We start from the raw sequence: 20,437 nt of genomic DNA, 5'->3' as shown, positions 1-20,437 counted from the left end.
CTGTTACAACCGATGGAATCAAAATATCTCCACAATGGTATAATATTGTCCAATTTGGGCCTAAGCCCTCATGACTTTGTTCTTGGACTCTCCCCAAAAGGCCTCATATTTATTAAAAACATAATTTTTTTCTATGGAATTGATAATTCCATAAAAAATTTGAGTTTTTGTATGTCCAAATTATATGAAATTTTTTGATTCCTTTTTTAGTTGTAATTTTGATTTATAAATAGAAGAATCTTTATTATCCTATATATATATATATATATATATATATATATATATATATATATATGATAAAAGATCATATACATAATGCTCTTTTTAATTTTTTTATTCGATCATAAATACACAAATTTTCCCTAATGTCTTTATCAAATAGCTAGCAATCTTTCTGTGTATCCGAATGACTTCGTTAGGTCCATTATTTTTTTAATGAAAGATAAATATTTATATCATCAATGAAAAATGCACAAGTATATAAAAGAATCAATGACTCTTTTTCTTATATCATATTTGATAAAATAGTAAAAATTAATGGTACATCATAGATGTATTTATATGTGTATCAACACTATCTATATATACTCTCACACTATCTATCATATAGATGTATCTGTAAGAGCCGTTAGATTGTCCCACTGTCAGTGATTTGATGTATGCCGATCGGTGAAAAGCACCACCATCACCGCCAATCAAAATCTCATCATCAGTCATCATCCATCACATGCCATCAGCATCATAGATACAATTACATCATAAGTGAGTATTCGGTTAAAATCGAATCGAATAAATTAAAAATCGAATAAATCAATTTTTTTTGAACCAATTGAATCGATCGAATTTCCCAATAAAAATCGAACAAACCGAACCGATATTTTATCTGTTAATTCGGTTTTCGACCGAATTAACCGAATTTTTTTAAATATTATAAAAATTTTACTAATATATTATAGATTTATATATTTATTTACTTAGAATTTATAAATTATTTTTTTTAATTTAATTAATTCGGTTTATTCGGTTTAACCGAATAAGAAAATTTAAAATCGAAACCGAACCGAATTAACTGAATTTTTTAAAAAAAATAATCAAACCGAATTAAAAATTCGATTCGATTTGACCGATTTATTCGATTTAATTGAATTTTTATTCATCCCTAATTACATGCCACCAGCAGCAGGTGTCACCTTTATTAGGTCCACTATTTTTTTTTGATGAAAGGTCCACTATTTAAATGGATGGAGGGTGGTCCTCTTTTTCAGTCAAAAATGTTTACCATGTGCAATCTGTTCTCTTCCTCGTCGCAAATCTTTAACTTTTAGATTCAGTAAAAGTAAACTAAAAATAAAATAAAATAATGGAAAAAATTCCAACGGCTAATTTCGAGACGATTGATGGTAAACTTACAGCTGAGCTCATGGTCGCTACAAATGACAGCCAAATCTAAGCAAATTGGAAAGAGTTATTAGATGTCCCTAGTAGTGGTAGGAATGGAGCCCCTCTCTCTCTTCTTCAACAAAAAAAATAAAATCTGTCATCCTAGCGGTCTTATATGATCGGTTGTACGACTATATGTGAGGAAGTAAATCAAAAAGTTACAGTTGACCATTAATTTTAGAGGCATTGCGTGATAATATCGTAAATTTATCACCTCTTCAAATTTCGATAGGTTGTCTTCATGTTCGAGTGAGTTATCATCTATGAGTCAGTACCTTAGTGGTATTTTGATGTGTTATCAAATAAATTTAAATTAGATCTTTGTTATATTTAATATGTGTATCTAAGTGTACAAAAACTTAGGAGAATATACGCATACCAGTTGACGAACCTTAGCAGAAGATGTAAGCGAGCGAGAAGATGACACGGAAAAGAAGTCGATAGGCTCGGTGCATCTGAGATACGAGGAGCTATGAAATAGTACTCTGACGAAGCAATTGGATGATGCACGGAAACGAGCAGGAAGGGCTCGGTATATCCGAGAGATAAAAAGTCGGAAAGAAGACTGCGCAAGGCGACCAAAACAGAACATAGAAAGAAAATGATCAACCCAAGGTTGACCATTTCAGACACCTAAATCTGTTCTAGGCGCCTGGACTCTAGGCACCCGGATACCCAGTCCAGGTCAGCACGACCATTGTTGAGACGGATCAGGATAGAATCCATATCAATAGAGTCTAAGAGCCTGAATCATTTACAAGCGCCCGAATTGCAAGGAAGCATCTAGAGCTGTTAGAGGACCATTATCACAGTAGATTGGGTTTGACGAATTCAGACACCCGGAAGATATATACAGGCATTCGGCAAAGTCTCAGAGCCCGAATCATTTACAAGCGCCCGGATTGCAAGGAAGCATCTAAAGCCATTAGCAGATCGTTACCAGAGTAGATTGGGTTTGACAAATTCAGACACCCAGAAGATATATACACAGGCATTCAGAGATGCTACGTCAGTACAACGGTCAGATAGAAGAAAAAACTATAAATAGATTGAAGCTCCAAGAAAAAAATCACACACTCAATTTTATTATCTTCTATTTTTTTATAGTTTTGCTCAACTATTGTAAAAGACTTCTCCGCCTTCGGATTATTTCAAATAAGGAGATCTTAGTGAAGTTGTTCATAATCTTAGACTAGCAATCTTCTGGTTGCAAAGCAAGTAAATTTGGTCTCTTACTTGTATGTTGTGTTTAGTTTTTAATTAATGTGTATGTCCTTGCTAAGTTAGTTAGCAAGATGTGTTTTTGTAAGTCGCAATTCACCCCTCTCCTCTAGTCATCCTGCACCTGTACATGTCTTAATGTAATGACAAGAATGAAGATTTCAGATAGATTAATCAAAATATATATTTTTCATAAAGATAGGATTACATAAAGAATTAAGTCTAAGTCCCTATCTTTTTATGATAATCATAGAACTTACTAGACACATCCAAGATATGGTACCATACTGCATGTTATTTACAGATGATATCATTTTCATATATTTTCATATATAAGTGAAGGAGTAAATGTTAAACTCTAATCTTGATGAGAAATGTTAGAAGTCAAAGGTTTTAGACTTAATAGAGTAAAGACAGACTATATGAAATTTAAATTTAATAATATTAGATGTAATGAGACAATTGTTAACATATGAGATGATGAGTTATCTATAATTGAGAGTTTTAAGTATTTAGGATCATTTCTACAAAAGGATGGATGGATTAAGAGAGATATCTTATTTAGAATACAAGCGGGATGGTTAAAATGGAGGAGAGCATTAGATGTTCTTTGTAATCGTAAAATACCTCTAAGATTTAAAGGAAAGTTTTATAAAATAATGGTTAGACATATTATGTTATAAGAAGTTGAATGTTGAGTTATAACTCAAGCACATGAGCAAAAGATGAAGATGAAAATTACAACGATGAAAATGTTAAGATGGATATGCGGATGTATAAAGAGTGATAAGATAAAAATAGAAAATATTAGAGAAAAAAATTAAAATTACACATATTAAGGGAAAACTTAATGAGACATGTTTAAAATGATACAGACACATACATAATTGATCAATAGATGCTCGAATTAAAGGATGTGAAACTATGATAAATGTACATATTAAACGAAAAAACAATAAGATAAAAAATGACTTGATTAACAATAATAAAATAAAATAAAATTTATTAAATATAAATGATATAATATATAAAGGACAAAGTTCAATGGCGTAGGTTTTTCGTTATTTATATTGCGTCCTACCAAATATAGCATTATTGTTATTATTGTTGTCGTGTTGTCATTATCGTCCTACCAAATACAGCTGTTATTTTTTTTAAAGATTTTATAAATTTTTTTTCAAATAATTATTAGATGAATCCCCCATCCGAAATAATTATTATACTGTCCTCCCTAATCTAAAATCTTAGATCCGCTAAGATCTGGCTGATCTGGTCCCCAGACATTAATTTACTCCATGTATAAACACGCTTATCTACCACTCAGCAATTTATCTGTACCAAATTTTAAAAAAATATACAAAACACGTATTTAACTTTTATATTTACAAAACAAGTAGTTAACGACTTTTATATTTACTTAAAGTACATTTATTTTTTTTAATATCTTTTTTCTATTAGTAAAAAATGATAAAAATAAAATAAAATAATAAAAAAACTCTAACAGCCGATTTAGAGCTGTCAATAGTAAATCTACAACTGAACTTACGGTTACTATAATGACTATCAAATCTAATCTAAGTAACCTTTAGGTGGTTGTAATATCTTTTTTCTTGATTTTTTTTAATTTTAATTTTGTTTATTTGTTTATTTTAATAAGAGAAAAAGATATTTTAAAATATTTTCATAAAACTTTTGATAAATAGATGTTTCTAAAAGTTTCATGCTAAATTGCCCTATTTAAGTGTGGATGTTTATCTCTTCGTGCTGTGCCCATTTTTTTAGTCAAAAATGGTTGCGCTTGTCTACTTGTCCCTTCTCTTCCTCGTCGCACTCCTCTCCTCTCTTCTTCTCGCCGGCGGCCGAGAAGCAAGAACCAATCCGGCGATCCGGAAGCTCCCGCCAGGCCCTGCGAAGCTCCCGGTCATCGGCAACCTCCACCAGATACGCGGCAATCTGCTGCACCAGTCTCTATGGGAAATCTCCAAGCAGTACGGCCCGCTCATGCACCTAAAGCTCGGCCAAGTCTCCGCCGTCGTCGTCTCCTCCGCCGCCCTCGCCAGGGACGTCCTCAAGACCTTCGACCACGCCTGCTGCTCCCGCCCCCACAACGTCGCCACCTCCGAGATCTCCTACGGCGGCTCCGACATCGCTTGCATGCCCTACGGCGAGAGCTGGAGGCAGCTACGCAAGCTCTTCACCGTCGAATTCTTCAGCGCCAGAAAAATCAACTCTTTCGCGTCCGTAAGAGAAGATGAGATCGCGAGGATGGTGAAGCATATCTCTTCTCGCATCTCGAACTCCCTCGCCGTCAACGTGAGTGAGCTCGCCCTGTACTTCTCCTGCAACACGACATGCAGGACGGCCTTCGGTCGAGACATCGCAGGCGACGACCTCAGCGTTTACGACGTGGTCAGGGAAGCGCAGGAGGTGTTGGCTAGCTTCTTCATGGCAGACTACTTTCCGCTGCTCGGGTGGGTCGATGTGGCGACCGGGATGAAATCCAGGCTTCGGAAATCGTTTCTTGAGCTCGACGGCATCTATCAGAAATTCATCGATCGCCATCTCGACGCGAAGAGTCGATCAGGAAGCGAAGAGAATGAGGATTTATTGGATGTTCTGCTTCGGTTGCGGAAGGATGGGCAGCTGACAGAGGAGAACCTCAAAGGAGTTCTTATGGTGACATTAATTATTTTCAGTTTCGATGTCAAAATGAATTGTCGTCGACGTGAAACCTGATTCAATCATTGGCAGAATATTTTTCTCGGCGGGACGGATACCTCGACGGCGGTGGTGGAATGGGCGATGGCGGAGCTCATCCGGCAGCCGGAGTTGATGAAGAGAGCCCAAGAGGAAGTGAGAAGCTGCGTGGGGAGAAGCAAAGGGAAGGTGGAGGAGAGCGACCTGCGCCAGCTTCACTACCTCAAACTCATCATCAAGGAGACGATGAGGCTGCACCCGCCGGGGCCGATGCTCGGCCACCGGGAAACCATGAACCTGGTCACTTTAAGCGACGGGTACCAAATTCCTCCCAAGACGACGATCTTCGTGAACGCATGGGCGATCGGCAGGGATCCGGATGCGTGGGAGAGACCGGAAGTGTTCGACCCGGAGAGGTTTGTTAACATGGAGACGCCGGCGGTGGACTCGTTTGCGCACTATGACTTCAAGCTGATTCCGTTCGGCGAGGGGCGGAGGATTTGCCCGGGGAAGAATCTGGGGATGCTGATGGTGGAGTTGGCGCTGGCCAACCTCTTGTACTCCTTCGACTGGCAGTTGCCGCCGGGAATGAGAGAGGAGGAGTTGAGCATGGAAGAAGCGCCGGGGGTCGTTGTGCACATGAAGCATGCTCTGTTCCTGATGGCTGCCAAATCTGAGGAAAACTGAGCATGCCATTGATCTCATGCATAAGGATATATATGTTATCCGATGTACAGTTACGTTATGGAATTGAATAAGTGGAGAACAGTATAATTTACGTACAATGAATAAGTGAATCGGATGCATATTGCATGAGAACGTTGGACTCGTACGCAGGAAGAATATTGTTTGCTCTAGCTTTGATATATACACTACAAAAATATTACCAAATAACAGCGGACTGTTTCTATCGCTATTTGATCGCTAATCGAGATTACTAGTATTAGCGACGGACTGTTTCCGTCGTTATTCAGTCATTATTTGTACAGATTCCATGAGTTTCTATGAGTGTGAGTGTGTAAGCTGTGAGGAAGATCACTGCTAAAAGCAACCTCTTCTGGTTCTTTTAAATGTTTACAGCAGCTTATTTAAGCATGTGGATAGTTTCATTTTTTTTTATTAGTATTAGTTATTAGTTAACATGGCATTGAGTATTTGTGAAATGCATGCATTGAGATTCCAACACGTTTAATTCAAAGTTGAAGGAATAAAAATCAACAATCTGGAAGTAAAGCTTTATTTAATTCAAGAGCACTTAAATGAGAAATAACAATCAATATATTCTGGATGAACCTTATTGGTCATTAACTAAGACTAAGCAAGAATAGAAAAGATACTAAATATTTATAAAGGGAAACAGAAAGTGGATTTAATAGGGACCAAAGCAAGAATAAAAAGGGTCCCCCGTGAAGACTACTAGATAAAATGCTATGTTAAGCATGCACCTTTCAACAACCTTACAGAAAGTGGACTTGTAATGTTAAGCATGCACCTTTCAATAACCGTACACGTCGCTATTTCATGGTTTTTTTTTAAAGTAGTAGTGTTTAGCATCTCAATTGTGGTGTTTGTGTGTTAATTCATTCTATCTCCTGGGAGAGCGCCGGAGCGGAGATCGCAGAGGGAGAACGCGCGGAGAAGAAAAAATCGGGGTCGGATCCAACCCTAAATCGCGATTATAGCGACGGAAGTAAATTTTCGTCTCTAATTAGCGATGGATATTTTTTTCCGTTGCTAGGCAACTTGGATTAGCGACGGATAATTCATTCCGTCGCTATAATTAGCGACGGAATTAAAATATCCGTCGCTAATTAGCGACAGAATCAATTATCCGTCGCAGATTATATCATTAGCGACGGAATAAAATATTCCGTCGCTAATTATAGTGACGGAATTAAATTCCGTCACTAATTATAGTGACGGAATTAAATTCCGTCTCTATTTCCATCGCTATTTTATGGTTTTTTTGTTGTGATATATTTATACTAATTAGATAATTGTATAAATAATTACTTGTTATAAGAGATTTTATTTTTGTGAGACAATGCATTTAATGAATTATATGTGGGTGGAAGAGAAGAAAGAGAGCATGCTTGTGGCACTTTGATTTCTTGCTTTATATGAAAATTTTTATTTATTTAGAATTGTCATTGTCGGTCGCTTAAAGATAGGAAATTATCTGAGTTTGATTAGACTTCTATCTTAAGCCAAAGGACATTTAGTATAGATCTTTAAAGTGAAATATGCACTTATCTAAAATTTTGTTTGTCGGGAGGATGCAAATTAATATCAGATCGTTGAGGTCGAACGGTGCACTATATTCTCTAGCATCTATCGTTTACGAATTATCTCCACCTCTATCGTTTACGAATTATTTTAATTCGTTTATCAAGTTGATTCTCAATTTCTATTTTATAGGTTCTGAAAGTCTATCTCTACCGTTTATGAATTATTTTAATTCGTTTATCAAATTGATTATCAACTTCTATTTTATAAGTTTTGAAAGTTTCTAAGGTTTCTTCTTTACTTCTTAAAAGGTTCCTATGCTTCGGGTTGTCCTCTACAGTGTTGGCTTCAAATATGAGTGTAATGAGATCCAGTTCCATGTCAGTTTGTACAATATCATTTTACGGATCAAAATCTACCTCTTCACTTTGCATGGTTACGAGAGTTAGCATGGATACATCTATCATGTGAGGTTGCATCTTTCTTAATTTTTCAAATACATTAAAATCACCATACTTATTGATTAACGTAAGAATTGAATTAATGAATATTCGATATTTAAATGGTCTGAGTTAATTATCTTTTGAGGTATTGCAATAGAATTATTTGAGAAATGTGTTTTGTTGTGTTTTTGAGTTTTATTTGCTTGGCTAAGACGTGCAAAAATAAGTATTAAGATTTAATAACCATCATTTTATCATGATATTTAGGCTCTTATACTTGTGATTTTTAATCCTCTCGTATGTTTAAATTCGCGTTATATCATATTTTACAAGTTAGGTTCGTTTTGGATTTTAATGTGATTTCCTTATATTTGCGGAGTTATATGATAATTTATGGAATTCATTTTTGTAGGCGACCGAGGGATCACAATCTCGAACCAGATCGATCCAAATTGAGTGTACGAGTTAGGGATAAAGGAGGAGAACCAATTTGAGCCATTCATCTAAGATTTGAGAAACTCTGAGCAACCCATCCAAATCTAGTCCATCCAAGTCAAAGAGAGGATAGATTTACGTCAACTCTCACAATTGGAACATATCTGAAATAATTTCAATCGTACTACGTCGTTCTCCACCACAAGCCACCACCGAGCTATTCTTTGCGTAGCCTTGGGGTTTCCCATCACCGGAAGCAGTTGGACACCCCGTGATGCCTTCTTCATCCATTCCTCAACCACAGCTTCTCCGACCATGGAGTCATCTTCGCCCATCATCACCGACATTAATCATCCCCTGTTGAACCTTCCTCTCTTCTCCACTTCTGATCCAGCAAACTTGGGGTTGCCGCCGCTAGGATAGTGAGCAGAACCTGAACTAGCATTACTTCATTTCATTGTTACGAGAAATCCCTCATTTAAAATATCAAAAATTTGAAATCATTTATCAATAAATTCGATCTTCAGAATTATCATATACCAACTGCATTTTTTTTTGTGAAAGATGATTTGAGTCATCTCTGTATTGTATTAGTGTATAGGGATTTTGGCCCCTAAGATATACCTGAGTTGGTTACGATAAAGCAGACTTGCAGAAGAGGGCAAAAGTTCGAATTTCGATAAAACCGAGCAATACCCTCCTCCGTCGTAATCAACTACAATTTTTTGATTTACCTCCTCACAGATAGTCATTGTATAAAGATTTCGGTAATACTGTTCGATACCATAGCGCGATACGAAATGAGTTTATCAAATTTTGTTGTTGATGATGGATGAAGATGTAGTATAATGATGAGTATTCCTGCCTATCACATGAGCGACCTAGGTTCATTCCCTAACACTTAGGCAAAATAATATTGTATTAAGGAAAAAAGATTTCATCTTCGACTCGATTATCCGTAGAGATAAACTTAATTAAAAGGATGTGTTAATGTATGAAGAGATAATTAACTCGACGACTAATGAACTTAAATCAATGACGACAAATCCTAAAATGATCTGTTTATTACTCGAAAGCGTATTTCAACTTTCAATGACCGAAAGAGTATGTTGAGAATATATATAAATGGGAGAAGATCCACATGACCATACCCAATTTCACATTTCAAGCCATCAATTTATCGACATCGATCTGACCATACCCAAACTATATATTGGATCAATATTGAAAATCTCCAAGAAGAAAATTTACCTTTGGAGCTCATGATATCCATGATACAAATAAGGAGAAATAAAATTCATGTTTCATTATGTGAATTGAAAGTGACCATCAAATAAATTAATGTAGTCTTTTTTTACACGCAATTTAGGTCTTTGATTACCTATGAAGTAGGTTGATTAGTTAGTTGAATGACGATAGTATCATAAACTATTAGAAGGTAATCGATAGGTCGGCCCGGGGCAAGGTATGGTGATAAGAGGTAGAGATGATTCTCATATAACAAGGATTTAAATCTCACACTAGATATTTTTGAATGTCCATGAAGCTCGAATCATTGATGATGTGGGGTGCCACACTAACCATTCTATGTGTTTAAGAGTATCAAATCTAATCTGAAGTTGGTTGCCAAGGGCACCACAAATTAAATTAGATTGTGATAGAAAGAGAAAGAATATAAATAAAAAGAGAAAAAAAGATAAAACTTAAAATCAAACTTTTGTCCATAGAAATAAACTTATAGTGACGATTGAAAGACTTTCTCAATGATCGAAAAAGTATATCGAGAATATAAATAGAAGAAGATCTACATTGCTATATCGAGCTTCACGATTCGAGCCATTGACTGATCGATGATCAATCCGATTGATCAGACTCAAATTATTGGATCAACACCAGAAAAATACGTTTGGATCATGATATCCGTGATATAAATACAGAGAAATAAAATTTATGTTTCATTTTGAAAGTGACCTTCAAGTAAAATAATGTAGTAATTTTTGACGCAATTTATATTTTTGATTGATTATGAAAAGTCGGCTGATTAGTTCAATGATAAGTAATTAATTAAGATCAATGATTACAGTAGATTGATTAGTTGAATAATGATACTATCATAAGCTACTAGATGATTAAGGTATGGTCCCCGGAGCATGGTGTTGTGGTAGGACATTCAGGTTGTCACCCAGACACCACGGTTCGATCCCCAGCTATGACGTATTTATAGAAATTTTTCTCCAAATGGATAGCGCAATCAAAGGATGCTGGACGTCTAGGTTGACCGTTGCGTGCACTTCCCGATTTACCCTAGTGGTCGGTGGGAAATTTCCGTGGAGACCAGACTGGTCACCCCCAAGGATAATCAATGAGGCTCGGATCGATCACCACCAGAGATAGTCAATGATCATTTTTTTAATGATAAAGTGTCACACTAGAATCTACTTGTACATTTTGTAAATTGAGAAATTGATCACGATGCAGAGGGTGTCCTGGCTTCGTCAGGATTCGAATCCTTGTCCTCTTTTATAACTCTACTGCATTACACCAAAGCTATATCCTGTACATTTTGGATTTACTCGACCTTTTAGAATTAATCAAATTGTAAAAATTAAATAATTAAATTAATAAAAAAAATATACCAATCGTCATTGCATGTTCATACATGTGAGATGGTGAGAGAAAGAGACAAAAATGAAAAGGATGATTTTTTAAAATCATGGATACCTCATTTTTATTTTTTTATAAAAAATATATTTTATTTCATTAGTCAATCGTACATAATTATTTAAATATTTATTAATATTATTCAATTTTATTTTTTTTTATGATTGCATCATCCTTGAGGGACCCTCACATCATTATTATTCTATTCCGAGATGATTCATTAATAATAAAGAAAGAGCATTAATACAAAAATAAATATATATTATTAAAAATTTAATAATAATTATGAATAACAACAAAAGAATTTGAGACTTAAGTTTAATTTTAAACAAAATCGCTATATAAATCAAAGCAATTTAATTTCTTATTTAAATCCATGAACTTGAGTAAAATCCTAAAGAAGTAAAACACCAAAAAGAAAACAGGAGTATCGATAACAGACAACAGATAACCCTTCTCCTTGAACACGGCCAGTTCAGCTCGGCCACACATACAGGTCAGCTCGGTAAGATGTATAGTCAGCTCGGCTACACATTCAGGTCGGCTCCGCTATACATTCAGACCAGTTCAGCTCGGCCATTCATACAGCTCGGTCACATGCTCTCACAGTTCGGTCATTCATACAGTTCAGCCACATATCTTCTACCTCACACGTCAGGTCAGCCATCAATGGGCAAATACACTAACCCTTCTCCTTGGCTCAGACTTATCAGCTCATCCAAAAGGATAAGGACGGTGACCAAGTTCCCAAACTTGGTCTCCGAAAATCCAAACTTGGTCGCACACTTATGCGCACAACTGTCGAATGAAGATAATCAACGCTGTTGAGCCGTTGGATGTTTGGAAACCATCAGAGATCGTGCTGTTAATGCCGCATTAACAGCTAAACGCACGTGTTAATCTCCAGAGATCATCTGCTATTATATAAACCCCCACAGGTATAAAAAAAAAAGGGGCTCGAATTCTTTACACACACATACTATTTCTTTTTCTCCCTTTCTGCTTTTGGCTGACTTAGCGTCGGAGTGGCTCCGCAGGGAATCCCCGACGCCCTGCTAATCTGCTCGTTCAGTTCTCTTTTTCCTCATGTTTTTCTCGTCAGTGGGATCAACGAAGATTGAGGTGACATATTATTGACTGATAGTTTGACCGATGATGACATCCAGCCGGAACAAAAATTATTCAATCGTAATTATTTTATCAATTCATCCCATCCTTTAATTTCGGACAGAATATTTAGATAAAACTTTATAATAAATATGAAAAGTTTGTTCTGGATGTTTCTAAAAGTTTCATGCTAAATTGCCCTATTTAAATGGATGTAGGGCGGTTTATCTCTTCGTGCTGTGCCCATTTTTTAGTCAAAAATGGTTGCGCTTGTCTACTTGTCCCTTCTCTTCCTCGTCGCACTCCTCTCCTATCTTCTTCTCGCCGGCGGCCGAGAAGCAAGAACCAATCCGGCGATCCGGAAGCTCCCGCCCGGCCCTGCGAAGCTCCCGGTCATCGGTAACCTCCACCAGATACGCGGCAGTCTGCTGCACCAGTCTCTATGGGAAATCTCCAAGCAGTATGGCCCGCTCATGCACCTAAAGCTCGGCCGAGTCTCCGCCGTCGTCGTCTCCTCCGCCGCCCTCGCCAGGGACGTCCTCAAGACCTTCGACCTCGCCTGCTGCTCCCGACCCCACAGCGTCGCCACCTCCGAGATCTCCTACGGCGGCTCCGACATCGCTTTCATGCCCTACGGCGAGAGCTGGAGGCAGCTACGCAAGCTCTGCACCGTCGAATTCTTGAGCGCTAGAAAAATCAACTCTTTCGCGTCCGTAAGAGAAGATGAGATCGCGAGGATGGTGAAGCATATCTCTTCTCGCATCTCGAACTCCCTCGCCGTCAACGTGAGTGAGCTCGCCCTGTACTTCTCCTGCAACACGACATGCAGGACGGCCTTCGGTCGAGACATCGCCGGGGACGATCTCAGAGTTTACGACGTGCTCAAGGAAGCGCAGGAGGCGTTGGTTAGCTTCTTCATGGCAGACTACTTTCCGCTGCTCGGGTGGGTCGATGTGGCGACGGGGATGAAATCCAGGCTTCGGAAATCATTCCTTGAGCTCGACGGCATCTATCAGAAATTCATCGATCGCCATCTCGACGCGAAGAGTCGATCAGGAAGCGAAGAGAATGAGGATTTATTGGATGTTCTGCTTCGGTTGCGGAAGGATGGGCAGCTGACAGAGGAGAACCTCAAAGGAGTTCTTATGGTGACATTAATTATTTTCAGTTTCGATGTCAAAATGAATTGTCGTCGAAGTTAAACCTGATTCAATCATTGGCAGAATATTTTTCTCGGCGGGACGGATACCTCGTCGGCGGTGGTGGAATGGGCGATGGCGGAGCTCATCCGGCGGCCGGAGTTGATGAAGAGAGCCCAAGTGGAAGTGAGAAGCTGCGTGGGGAGAAGCAAAGGGAAGGTGGAGGAGAGCGACCTGCACCAGCTTCACTACCTCAAACTCGTCGTGAAGGAAACGATGAGGCTGCACCCGCCGGTGCCGATGCTTGTCCACCGGGAAACCATGCACCCGGTCACTTTAAGCGACGGGTACCAAATTCCTCCCAAGACGACGATCTACGTGAACGCATGGGCGATCGGGAGGGATCCGGATGCGTGGGAGAGACCGGAGGTGTTCGACCCGGAGAGGTTTGTTAACAATATGGAGCCGCTGGCGGTGGACTCGTTTGCGCACTATGACTTCAAGCTGATTCCGTTCGGCGAGGGGCGGAGGATTTGCCCGGGGAAGAATCTGGGGTTGCTGATGTTGGAGTTGGCGCTGGCCAACCTCTTGTACTCCTTCGACTGGCAGTTGCCGCCGGGAATGAAAGAAGAGGAGTTGAGCATGGAAGAAGCGCCGGGGGTCGCTGTGCACAGGAAGCATGCTCTGTGCCTGATGGCCGCCAAATCTGAAGCAAACTGAGCGCGTCTCCGATACAGTTGTGGAATTGAATAAGTGGAGAACAGTGTTTTATATAATAACAATAAAATGTCAAATTAATTTGAAAATAGCTCACTTATAAATTAAAGTATAGCTTGCAGTTTTCTGCAGGAAGAATATGCTATTAAAGATCGATATTGCACTATGATATTTATACTATTTAGACAATCTGTATAAATATATATTTATTAGTTATAAAAATAAATCATATAAAATAATTACTTTTTATTATTTGTCTGATATTTCTTATAACACTAGCGCATGTATTCAATGAACCTATTAGTGAAAGAAAGAGAAGACAGAGAGTATGCTTGTGAGTGATTTCTCACTTGATATGGAAATTTTTAAAGATAGGAAATTAGCTAGAGTTTGGTTAAATTTCTATCTTATCTTATGCCAAAGGGCACTCTGTGTTGGCCTTTAAAGAGAAAAATGCACTTATCTAAATTTAGACATTGGTACCTATATTAATATGTGATTAAAGGAGTCAGGATGGGATTGGGCCGGGCCTGAAAGGAAATGATTGAAGTTATTGGGTTCAGTCGGGCATCGAGCGAAGTTGGGCTTGAGAAACATAATGTGTTTGGCACTTGGGTTCAAAGACTCAAAATCAGGTGGTGCTCGCCATCAAAGCCCAACGCCAGGGAGTCCGGGCTTTCACATCAAATATATTGATCAAATATCGAAATTCAACTCAAATCAATTTAAGCTTGGTCAATCTTGATTAGAGGTATATTGTTCTAATAATCTCTCCCTTTTATGTTTGATAATATATTTAAGTTAGGTCTTATGTCAAAGCATATTTTTTTTAAAACTTAAATCCTTTATCCTACCTCTTATGTATAAAAAAAATCAATTCTTATAGTGTCTCTTCACCTTACACTCAAAACATATAATATAATCTTTATTTGAACTTATTTCACCTCATGAATTGAAATATCTTCGCTCATAGAAGTGGTAGAATCTTTCTTCTCATCGACTCAAGAAGTTGAGGGCTTATCCTCCCCCTCCTCAATCTTTGAGGTGGATTTTTTTTTTCAACTTTCTCCATCTTGGATGTTGAGTACCTTTTAACCTTAAGTTCTCTTGTTCTTGAACCAATTAAACAGTATTAGGCATCAAATTAATCAAAATTTTTATTATCTTATCATTTATCTTGGATTTTCAAATTTGCTCCTTTATTCATTTCTTCTTCTTGAGGAGTCTCCCTTTGCTATCTTTTGGGGCTTCGAAACCCTCTATTAGGATGAACCAATTCTCGATGTTCATCATCAAGAAATTTTTCATTCTCACTTTCTATTAATCAAAACCTCCCAATCTGAAAGGTGGAGGTGTTTGGATGTCATATTCAAATCCATCTTAGGGATCCATTTCAAACTCGGCTCCTTGGGTGATCAGTACAAAGACTTGTTGGTATTGGAGGGCTCTAAAAATGTAGCTTCTTCTTCTTCCTCTAGCTTTGTGATCCTTTCGGCGGTTAGTCCGATGAGAGCAACCTCACTGTAATACCATTTGTTAAGACTCATGTGAGCTAAAGAGGGTCTCTGATTCCTTTGTCTTGATTTCGTGTTCGTCGTTTGAATGTCTAGCGGAAACTTTAAGCAAACTCAACACCACATGCATAACAATAAGATCTTACTTGATTCACCACCTCTCAAAGCGGATACTCTAAGACCTAATAATAGCAATCTATCACTATGTTTTTTTTCTTTGTTAAATACCTTTTGGAGGCGAAGAAGTCTTTTACAAGCTGTTCATACAAACAATACAAGCAAATACAAGAGATAAAAGTAAATACAATAAAAGTAACTATTTTATGTGAATCTTGCTTTAGACACTTTCTTGTTGTTTGCAATTGCCTCTTGTAGGTCCAAAAATACAACAACACTTCGTACTCAAACCTCTATGATTCGGCTCCATCAAAACCTTCTTTTATAGGGTTGTTGCTTGGGCTGATTTTCGTCTATCAGTCGACTAATCTTATTCATTAGTCGATTGATCAATTATAGATTTTAACATTGCTCTAACCCGTCAATTAAACTAGGAGTATTTGGTTAAAATCGAACTAAACCGAAATAATCAAAATTGAACAGAACTGAATTTTTTTGAACTAACTGAACCAACTTATATAAAATATCAATTAATTCAGTCGAAAATCAAAATAACCGAAATAACTAAATTTTTTAGGTATTATGGGAGATTTATCGATTAATTGGAGATTTATAGGTTCATTTACTTAGGAATTTATAGATTATTTTTTATTTTGATTAATTCAGTTTATTCGGTTTAACCAAATAAGATATTTTAAAATCTACACCGAATAAAATTAACCAATTAATTAATTTTTTTTTAAAAAGTAAAATTCTAAAATAACCAAATTGAATTTTTAAATTTGGTCAATTTGATCGATTTAATCGAACTTTTGCTCACCGCTAAACTTAACAATTCTATCCATCTCAGCATTAGTCGACTGCTGCCTAATTAATCAAATCACATAATCAAGTTCTAAACTTTCTGTTTGTTCGAATAGTGATATCAGTCGACTGATACACTCCATCAGTCGAAAACTTCTATGTAATTATATCAAATTAACCCTTCATTAGGCATTAATTTCTTATTCATTTGGAAAATTAGTTTACGATAATATATTCGTGAAATAGTCATCCTATCCCTATTTAATTTATGTTGAGATTATAATCAAAATTTCATATTAAAAATATATAGAGAAAATCATGAGTTTATAAGATGGAAGATATTTCATTAATATGATCGAGATCTTCTGAGTTGAATCCAAAAATAAAATTATGATAGATTTAGATAATCACCTCTCTTTTTTTCTCACTCCTGCCTTTTTTTCACTAAACTAAAGTTTTAATCTTCATTTTTTTTTTTGCAGAATAGAGATATTTTTTATTTGTAATAAGAAGAAGATTTAATTAATAGATCAATTAATTGATAACTAATTATATGTGACAACAAAAAGGAAATATAAAATAAGTAATGATATTTCTAATAGACATACTTATATATATATATATATATATTTTCTTACAGAAATCTATATATAAAAGAAACTCTATTCAATCCTCTAATTATAAATTCTTTTCTTACGTTTTTTTTTCCTCTCTTTTTTTGAAAGAGATTTAAGATTTCAAAAGTCTGCTAGAATTCAAAATTTAAAATGTTTTTATTACAAGTAGTAGGTCATTGTATGTTCGAAGATGGTTACTAATAAATTAGAGCAATGATACATTACATGAAAATATAATATGAAAATGTAACATGATATACTATAGACTTGAGTCCCACATCATACAGTGTAATATATCATATTGCATTTTTCATGTTGTATTTTTATATAGTGTATCATTTCTTAATAAATTATAAGTGTAATGATACACTACATGAAAACACAATATGAAAATGTAACATGACACACTATAGACTTGGGTCTCACATCCATATAGTGGATTCCACATCGATATCGTGTAGTGTGTCATGTTACATTTTCATGTTGTGTTTTCATGTAATGTATCATTTCTCAAATTATAAATATCTAAGTAAGACAATTAATATCATTTTTAAAAAAGAATGTTTGATTATATTTGCTTTGACCTTAAAAATTTTATCCATAAACATAAATTTGTTTAAAAGAGTGTGTTAATATCCTAAAAGATAATTCGATGACCGACATGATTTAGTAACGATAATTTTAAAAAAGATACATCTATTATTTGAAGGGGGTGTTAACCATGAAAACATCAATATTGTCATACCCACCTTCACGGTTCATGCCATTGCCTTATCGATGATCCATCTATCTGACTGACCAAATTAACAATTGAAAATCTATAATAATAAAAGTCAGATTTGGAGCACATGATATCCGTGGTACAAATAAGGAAAAATAAAATTCATTTTCATTATGAAAGTGGCCATCAAATAATGTACACGCAAAGGAAATTTAGATATCTTTGATTGCTTATGAAAGTACTTAATTCGTCAAGTGATGAATACTATCATAAGATATTAATTCATCGATGGTAATATCATATATTTAACTCATATATTTCCAGGGCATAATTGAGTTGGTTATGATGAAACAAATTTACTGAAGTAGATAAGGGTCAAATCTCAATGAAACCGAGACAATGCCCTCTCCATCTCCATCATGGCTAACTACAGTTTCCTGATTTACCTCCTCACAGATGATCAAGGTAGCTAGCAGATTCCAACTTTGGTAACTCATATGCCCCTAAGGCATAGTTGAATTGGTTATTACAGGATAAACTTACTGTAGTGGATAAGGGTCGAATTTCAACGAAGTCAACGCAATATCTTCCGTCGTAGTGACCAACTATAATTTCCTGATTTACTTCCTCACAGATGATCGTAGGACCGACAGTATATGGCCATAATCCCCACAAGGGTGCTTAGTTGGCTAGAGGGTGGTAGATCGACTTGTTATAATAGTGGTGAGGAAGTCAAGGCAATGCCTTCCCCATCGTGTGATCAACTGTAGCTTTTCAATTTTACCTCCACACAGATAATCACGAAGCTGATCATATGGAGCCACTAGGGTGACAGATTCTACCTTTATTGAAGAGGATGAATTATGAGAAATATTTAAAATGAACGTAATTTTCTTTTGCTACAATCAAGATAACTGATAGTCAATGCGTGCTACAATGAATGATAACCGATAGCTGTATGCTGGTCAAAGTCAATTTTATTAAAGTTAATTACGTGCTAAATTGCCCTATTTAAGTGTTGCAATAAGATCGAATTAAAGGTTGCAATAAATCAGCAATTTATCTTATTAGGTACCAAACTTTAAAAAATATACAAAACACGCACTTAACTTTTTATATTTACTAAAATTACACTTATTTTTTAGAAAATATCTTTTTTTCTCATAGTAAAAAATGACAGTCAAATGTAAGAAAGGTGATGGTACAATCGGCAACAAATGCTCATAGCGTTTTCTTGAAATTTTCACAATTTTATTTTTTATTTTTTATCTTTTATCTTTTTGCTATAAGAAAAAAGATATTTTGTCAAATATGAAAATTAAGTAATTATTTTGGATGTTTTTGAAAGTTTCATACTATATTGCCCTATTTAAATGGATGTAGGGCGTTTTATCTCTTCGCGCCGTGCCTACCTTTTCAGTCAAAAATGGTTGCGCTTGTTTTCTCGTCCCTTCTCTTCCTCGTCGCACTCCTCTCCTCTCTCCTTCTCGCCGGCGGCCGAGAAGAAAGAACCAATCCGGCGATCCAGAAGCTCCCGCTGGGCCCCGCGAAGCTCCCGATCATTGGTAACCTCCACCAGTTACGCGGCAATCTGCCGCACCAGTCCTTCCGGGAAATCTCCAAGCAGCAGCGTTTACGACGTGCTCAGGGAAGCGCAGGAGGTGGTGACTAGCTTCTTCGTGGCAGACTACTTTCCCCTGCTCGGGTGGGTCGATGTGGCGACAGGGATGAAATCCAGGCTTCGGAAATCGTTTCTTGAGCTCGACGGCATCTACCAGAAATTCATCGATCGCCATATCGACTCGAAGAGTCGAATCAGGGAAGCGAAAATGATGAGGATTTAATGGATGTTCTGATTCGGTTGCAGAAGGATGGGAAGCTGACGAGGAGAACCTCAAAGGAATTCTTATGGTGACAATTATTTTCAGTTTCGATGTCAAAATAAATTGCGCGAAGTTAAATCTAATTCAATTATTGGCAGAATATTTTCATCGCCGGGACGGATACCTCGTCGTCTGTGGTGGAATGGGCGATGGCGGAGCTCATCCGGCGGCCGGAGTTGATGAAGAGAGCCCAAGAGGAAGTGAGAAGCTGCGTGGGGAGAAGCAAAGGGAAGGTGGAGGAGAGCGACCTTCACCAGCTTCACTACCTCAAACGCATCGTCAAGGAGACGATGAGACTGCACACGCCGGCGCCGCTGCTCATCAAGGAAACCATGCACCCGGTCACTTTAAGCAACGGGTACCAAATTCCTCCCAAGACGACGATCTACGTGAACGCATGGGCGATCGGGAGGGATACGGATGCGTGGGAGAGACCGGAGGTGTTCGACCCGGAGAGGTTTGTTAACATGGCGTCGCCGGCGGTGGACTCGTTTGCTCACTATGACTTCAAGCTGATTCCGTTCGGCGAGGGGCGGAGGATTTGCCCGGGGAAGAATCTGGGGATGCTGATGGTAGAGTTGGCGCTGGCCAACCTCTTGTACTCCTTCGACTGGCAGTTGCCGCCGGGAATTAGAGAGGAGGAGGTGAGCATGGAAGAAGCGCCGGGGGTCGCTGTGCACAGGAAGCATGCTCTG

The 20,437-nt window shown here is 37.3% G+C and overlaps 2 protein-coding genes and 1 pseudogene across 2 annotated transcripts; all 3 read left to right on the top strand.

Moving 5' to 3' along the window:
- Positions 1-4,410: 4,410 nt before the first annotated feature.
- LOC141847709 (cytochrome P450 71A1-like) lies at positions 4,411-6,270 on the top strand. Its single transcript, XM_074735777.1, has 2 exons — positions 4,411-5,337; positions 5,413-6,270. Exons 1-2 carry the CDS (start codon positions 4,450-4,452, stop codon positions 6,043-6,045), a joined length of 1,521 nt encoding a protein of 506 aa, XP_074591878.1. The 5' UTR covers positions 4,411-4,449; the 3' UTR covers positions 6,046-6,270.
- Positions 6,271-12,490: 6,220 nt separating this feature from the next.
- Positions 12,491-14,089, top strand: LOC141847831 (cytochrome P450 71A1-like). Its single transcript, XM_074735917.1, has 2 exons — positions 12,491-13,378; positions 13,454-14,089. Exons 1-2 carry the CDS (start codon positions 12,491-12,493, stop codon positions 14,087-14,089), a joined length of 1,524 nt encoding a protein of 507 aa, XP_074592018.1.
- Positions 14,090-19,232: 5,143 nt separating this feature from the next.
- The window catches only part of LOC141847070 (cytochrome P450 71A1-like), a 5,056-nt pseudogene continuing 3,851 nt past the window's right edge, over positions 19,233-20,437 (top strand).

Source organism: Curcuma longa, chromosome 16 (genome assembly GCF_044706935.1).
Source record: "Curcuma longa cultivar G26 ecotype Majalengka, Jawa Barat chromosome 16, ITB_CL_G26_1.1, whole genome shotgun sequence".
NCBI classification, from domain to species: Eukaryota; Viridiplantae; Streptophyta; class Magnoliopsida; order Zingiberales; family Zingiberaceae; genus Curcuma; species Curcuma longa.
This window is presented reverse-complemented; position numbering and strand designations above follow the sequence as displayed.

Bases quoted from the DNA above. Each gene is read 5' to 3' on its own strand.
- LOC141847831 (XM_074735917.1), top strand. From the start codon at position 12,491: ATGGTTGCGCTTGTCTACTTGTCCCTTCTCTTCCTCGTCGCACTCCTC. The intron at 13,379-13,453 runs GTGACATTAATT...AATCATTGGCAG, and splicing joins ACCTCAAAGGAGTTCTTATG to AATATTTTTCTCGGCGGGAC.
- LOC141847709 (XM_074735777.1), top strand. From the start codon at position 4,450: ATGGTTGCGCTTGTCTACTTGTCCCTTCTCTTCCTCGTCGCACTCCTC. The intron at 5,338-5,412 runs GTGACATTAATT...AATCATTGGCAG, and splicing joins ACCTCAAAGGAGTTCTTATG to AATATTTTTCTCGGCGGGAC.